Source organism: Microtus ochrogaster, linkage group LG2, assembly GCF_000317375.1.
Source record: "Microtus ochrogaster isolate Prairie Vole_2 linkage group LG2, MicOch1.0, whole genome shotgun sequence".
NCBI lineage: Eukaryota > Metazoa > Chordata > Mammalia > Rodentia > Cricetidae > Microtus > Microtus ochrogaster.
In genome coordinates, this window is record NC_022028.1 from 40,138,323 (window position 1) to 40,144,322 (window position 6,000).

The 6,000-nt window shown below is 45.0% G+C and overlaps 1 protein-coding gene across 2 annotated transcripts in view; it reads right to left on the bottom strand.

Moving 5' to 3' along the window:
- Window positions 1–6,000, bottom strand: part of Cabcoco1 (ciliary associated calcium binding coiled-coil 1) — a 98,729-nt gene that overhangs the window by 71,739 nt on the left and 20,990 nt on the right. For both annotated transcript variants that reach the window (XR_003378103.1, XM_005360150.3), the window contains exon 5: window positions 1,506–1,578. Coding sequence is in view for 1 of the 2 variants with exons in the window: in XM_005360150.3 (XP_005360207.1) it covers window positions 1,506–1,578 (73 nt within the window). In the remaining variant the exon portion in view is untranslated. The remainder of the gene's footprint in view (window positions 1–1,505; window positions 1,579–6,000) is intronic.

The window sequence follows — 6,000 nt, forward strand, 5'->3', positions numbered from 1 at the left end:
CTATCTACTGTTAAGAAAGAAACTCATGTTTATCAGTGTGGTCTAGCTTGTTCCATCTGAAACAAAATGGTGACTGTCGGGGTTATCTCATCTGAGTCCAGAGCTTTGAGACCAGCACAAACAGCCACACAGTACTGGGCCAGAATCCTGCCTTTTCTGTTAATTAAAAACTAGGTAATTGCACCAAAAGTCATGAGTGACTACCAAGATGTCACCAAATGCTATAACACAATTCCTGCTTTTATCAGTCCTTTAGAAGCCCACGAGTGTCTGGAAGATCCACATCCTTCTCTGAAGTACACCTTGCCACTCTGATCATATGGAAAAAAACACACGAACCAACAAAGAAGCCAGTCTCTAGCTACTTCACCCACGCTACTTTTCCACGCTCACGGATGTTGTCTAACCTTGTCCTTGGACTGCAGAGGAACAGAGAGGGGAAAAACTCTGGGCATGCTCATCATGGATCTAAACATCTGATTCTACTAATGTTGGGGTATTGTCACCACCCAAGTTATCCTAAGTGGACAAGATCCGGATAGAGTCATCCCATCTGGCACCTAAGGTGAGGAAAGGTGGGTTGACGGTGGGATCTCCTATCCACTTTTCTGGCCTGTCCCTTGTCCTTCTATGAAGTAGGCAGTGCAGCTGCTGAAGTAGACGGAGAACTGATGGGAAAAGCTTCCTTAACATCTTCATCTCATTGAGCTGGTTTCCCACTCTGGGTTCATTCCCAGCAATTGCACCCACGTGACTTGTCTGAGGTTCCCGCATCTCTCCATAGATCTCGGACTGTAAAACCTCCCACCTTCCATCTGACACCTAATTGGCTGGTTAGGATTGATTTCAGGAGGACTGTGTCTTTCCTATATGATGCTCCAGGCTGTCATATGTTAGAGAAGAGAGGCAGATGACCCTCTCCTGGGGGAACATCCCTGTTGGATCGCCTGGCTATACGAGCCCACAGGAAACACTGAGAAATCCACAGGATAATGGATGTTTGTGTGACCTGAGCCAAAATTTAGCAAGAGGAGATCAGTTGAAATGACGGGGGAAACCCCTGAGAGGCTGTGTTTAGTGAATAAGCCCAAATCCTTTGTTGGAGACACAAGGCCATGAGTGGGATCTTGCTTATGTGGAGAAGTGAGGTTTGATGCTGGTTTTCAAAAGAAGCAGAGGGAAAACGGTGCAAAATCAGAAGAGACTGTGCTGGGCCGATCCACCTGAGGGATTCCTGATTTTCTCTGCACGGAGACATGAGAACCCTACTCAAGGGAGCTTCGTCAAACAATTCACAGATGCCTGAATATGTAATTCACGGCGCTCCCGCCACCCAAAGACAGCTTATTTTCTTAATCGGAAACTCACCTGGCATAATTATTCTTTTTTCATTGCTACTAGGCTATATTAACCCAACGGCAAACATGACCGGAAGTTGCTTTGAGCCATTCCGGATTCAGAGGGGCTCAGTGGTTTGTTCGGCCGCTCTGTCCCATGTTACTTACCGCGGTTCCTATGACAATTTCTTCTCTGGTCGAGTAGAACATAAACTCATAGAGCCTGTAGTGCTGGAATAAGCTGAAACACAAAACAGACATAGAACTAGCGTGAGAGAGAAAATATCTGAAGAAAATAGCCTCAAGGGAAAGGGGAACTGGCCAAGCCAGAGACAGTAAACAGAGGGACAGAGATCCATCTCTTTCATTCCAAAACAAGCTTCCACTTCAGGCAGCTACCCAGTCTCAGCATCAGCTGTGTTTTGCCTGAGACCCGACTCAGTTCAGGTATGAACTGGGGTGGGTTTCTATATCCATTATGCCACACATTGCCCAGATGTTTCAAAAGTAAATCAGTCTCCAGGAACAACAGAAAAAATGACTTGGTAAGGTATAAGATTTGTTTTGGAGACGTCCGACTTCCCTGCAGGCTGTGTCGTCACATATCAAAGGCTGGCTGGCATATGTTTGAAAGGATCGTCTCTTCTCTTCTCACCTGACAACTAGGTAGGTGGTCAGGGACCACGGGCTGCAAGAGCACAAAGTCACGCGCTTGCAAAGCAATATTTCTAGTAAGTTCACAGCCTTAGCGATGTATCATTGAGAGTTAAAAATGTTACCGAAGGGCTGATTTCTAATATCCTGTTTGTGATAATATTTGAATTTTTCTAATTCTCATCCTGCTGGTTGGGAAAATTAATAGACTCATAATGCAGCAAAACGCCCAAGAACAAAAAAAAAAAATTGTCTTAGTGGTTCTCTTTCACTCTGGTGCCTTCTGCTATTTAAGAAAATTGATTTTAATATAACTGAGAAATTAACATTTGCAAGAATGTAGCTACAGAGCATCTGTAATAATGGCTTCTCCTGGATGTGGTAATGGATCAAAGTTTCAATTCATTTGAAATCAATGGAGAAATCCTCAGGCAGCTGGGCCCCTCTGAGTTACATTAGCGGTGGAGCCTCCCTGGGAGCTCAGTCCATTAAAGAGTAGTGGCTGTGTGGGCCCAGTCAAGTTTCCTTTCTTCTCCGCAGCCACTGAATACCTGATTTTCTCATCAACATTCACAAGGCTAACTTAGCTTTTGACATTGCTTTGATCTGCTGGCTGGAAAAACACAGGAAGATTAGCGACGTCTGATAAATAACCGAAGAAAAATAAATCCAGCGTTCCTCTCTTTTCTATTGGTGACCTAGAGAAAACTGTGGGGTCAAAACTATCACACCGACAATAGCTGATTTGGGGTTATACAAATCAAAGGAAGGCCATATTTGGGGACCAGCCTGCCATCCTGGGATCCAGCTTGCTAACCTGTAAATGAACTAGAAAAAAGTACCACTTTGTCATCCTGTGCTAGACACGGAATATAGGGTAACACGTTTCCACTCGGAAACATCATCATCTTCCAGCCCCTGCGCCCTCGATATGTAGAGTGATGGGGCTGTCCTCTGGCTGCCAAGAGGGAGCTTTTGCAATGCAAACAGCATCCTTGACTTGGATATGATGGTGAAAGATGCAGTAGGGAGGCAGGACTGGGACCAGTACCAGGATGTGTACCCAGGGGAAGGTGCCTAAGGGGGATACTTCCTGAGGGACAGGCCAAGTTCCCTCTCTGTCTCTCTGCACCCTCCAGCTTCTTCAGGGAGATAATAGGTGTCTCATCTGAGAATCAGCTGATGGTTCAACCATGGGAATGCAGTTGCTATAGCCTTCATTGGATTTCTGTCTGACTCAAGCGTTTAGGTGATGTTATCCACCTCTTAGGTTAGACCTTGAAGCAAGATGGAATAAAAACAGTCCGAGCTGTCTGGCCTGGTGTCACACATTGTTTGGCACAAAGTGGGGATAAGGCTGATTTTCTTACAGCGGGCTAGCACCCCTACTCACGTTGAGAAGAAACTTTGGTAGTAGTTCTTCCAGACCACAAGTATAATAAATATAGCACTTAGACTAAAGTGAAGGTATTTGAAGAAACGTAATGTTATTGACAAGTTACGTTTTATATTATTGCATGACTATTTCCTCCTAACAGCTACATTCCCTCCTCAAAGGAGAGTTTTACAAGACTTGGGATGACAATAAGATTTACATGGCTGAAGAGACCCTGAAACCAGGGGCTCAAGAAGCCCAGAAGATGAAAAGATTCAGAGGCCCCTCTCCAAACTTGTATAAGCAATAAGAAGCAGTCACAGGAGAGGTGCAAGTCACTGATAAATCTACCTGTCACGTTCTGTAGGGGGCTTGAAGGATGTGGCTTTCATGAGTTGTCACCCTTGCTGGTCGTGGGGACAGGGATGGTCCAGCTGTCTTGGAGTCACCCATGTTCCTGGAAGTAATTCTAATAAACTCATCATTTCACTAAGCTAGACTTGGGCAGAATTATTTCTTTGGTCTGTCTGTCTGTCTGTCTGTCTGTCTGTTCTCTGGAGGGTGAACAGCCATTGGTTGAAAACTTGGTCTCTTAAGTGTGGCTTTCAGTGGTTGGATCAACAGACTATCCGGGCTAAACTGAAGCACACACAGTTTAGCTGTCTTCATCTTTCTAAAACTTAATAATCGTTGAAGTGACTATGTTGGGTAATTTCACTGCTACTGAGTTTCTATGTGTGAACTCACATGGGATTCTGCACAGTTGTAGAAAGGCTCCTACAGCTTCATTATCAGTTCCAGATTTCCTAATCACTGAGACTTCATCCTTTGTCTAATAACTATATTAAATGTGTAGCTACTCCACAATCACAACGTGGAGATTTAACAGCATTACATCTGGATTTTCTGTATTTAACTAATCTCTTTTTATTAGGCGATCTAAGATCGGGCATGTGGAGCTGTTAAGATGTACACTGATGAACATGGCCTGGAGAGATGAGACAGGGAAAGGAGCTTGTCCCTCGCTGTCAGGAAAGGGACATCGTGGCATGCGTGGAAGCTTTGATGCTCTGGTTAGCTATGGGACCCCATTTCCATTCTAAACCTGGGCTTCAGGCTCAGCTGCAAAGCTGTGTCCTGCCTGAGCAGACCAGCATGTGGACATGTGTAGATGAAGAAGGAAGTCAGAGCACATGTGCGTGGTTGACCTCCCCTGTCCAGGGAATCTCAGGCCCTAAGGTGCAGAAAGACCTCAAGGCACAGATTTTCATGTGCTTGTTCATGTGTGTGCATGTGTGAGTATGTAGGTGTGTGTGTTCAGGTGTATGCGTTGCATGGTGGATGGTAGAGGTGGCTGGACAACCTCTATGTTGATCTTTGCTTTTGCTTTTTTCACCTTGCTCTGGAATGTGGTCTTTCCTGTTCACTGCTGCCTGGGCCAAGAGCTTCTCCCAGCACCTCCTAACTCCCTATGAGTCAGTCCTGGGCTTACAGGCATACCTGGCTTTTCGTGGGTTCTAAGAATCTGAACTCATGTCCCCAGGCTTTGGCAGTGAGTGTGGGGGGTGGGGGAGGAGAGATGAGAGGGAATGGAGGTTAGATTTCTGTCAATTTCCTCCTCTTCCCCCCTCTGGAGGAACATGTCTTGCTCTAAAAGCTATGGAAACTTGTCAGGCTTTCAGTGAGACTCACACACTGGAAAGCATGGTTTGTACTAAAAGAATCCCATTGTATTAGATGTTACCTTATAAAAAGTACTGTATCCCATGCCATTCTTAAGCCACACCAGAAATCGGTATATAAGCTTTATCGTATTAAACACATTATTGTTTATAATGTTCCCAGACAACCCCAGGACCTTTGCCAAGTAGGTCTTGACCTGTGTAGGACATTGGGTGGCCCTCTGTTTTGAAGGATGCTAACTTGTAATGCTGGGAAGTCATGGAGACACAGTTGAAAAGGGAGAGCGAAGAGACTGTGCAGGAAGGCGTAGTTAGGTAGAGGCGGACTTTCACCCACTGGTGTCCCGGGATTTGTGGAGTCTGAACATTGTCTCTTTGGAGAGAGGCATGGCTCTCACACATACTTTGTTGGAGACACCCTAAGGCAGATTTTAGGCTGGGAGATGGCTCAGCACTCGGTGTGCATACCTGAGGACCAAAGTTCAGGTCCCCAGCACCCATATAAATGTCGCATGGGCGTGGTAGACCACCACTGATCCCATTGCTCAGAGGGTGGAGACAGAGTTTCCTCGGGACAATTTGGCTAGCTGAATTCACTGAATCGGAGGGGCTCTGGGCTCAAGTGAGAGATTCTGTCTCAATAAAGATTGAGGAAGATACCTGAGGCCAATTTTGAGCCTCCAGACACATTTGCACACATGTGTACCCTAATACATATGTGTGTCGCTGTATTAGCAAGCACACATACACACTATATACACATAGGCAAAAAGAAAAAAGAAACAGGTTTCTTGCTACAATGATGAAGAATCACGCTATAAAAATACTTCCACTCCATCCACAATGATTTTGTAAGTAGAAAGTAAGACTTATTAACGAGTTAAACTGGTTAATAGTTCAAAATATCTTAGAGCTTAGAGTATTTAATAGATTTGATGAAGTATGTGATTCT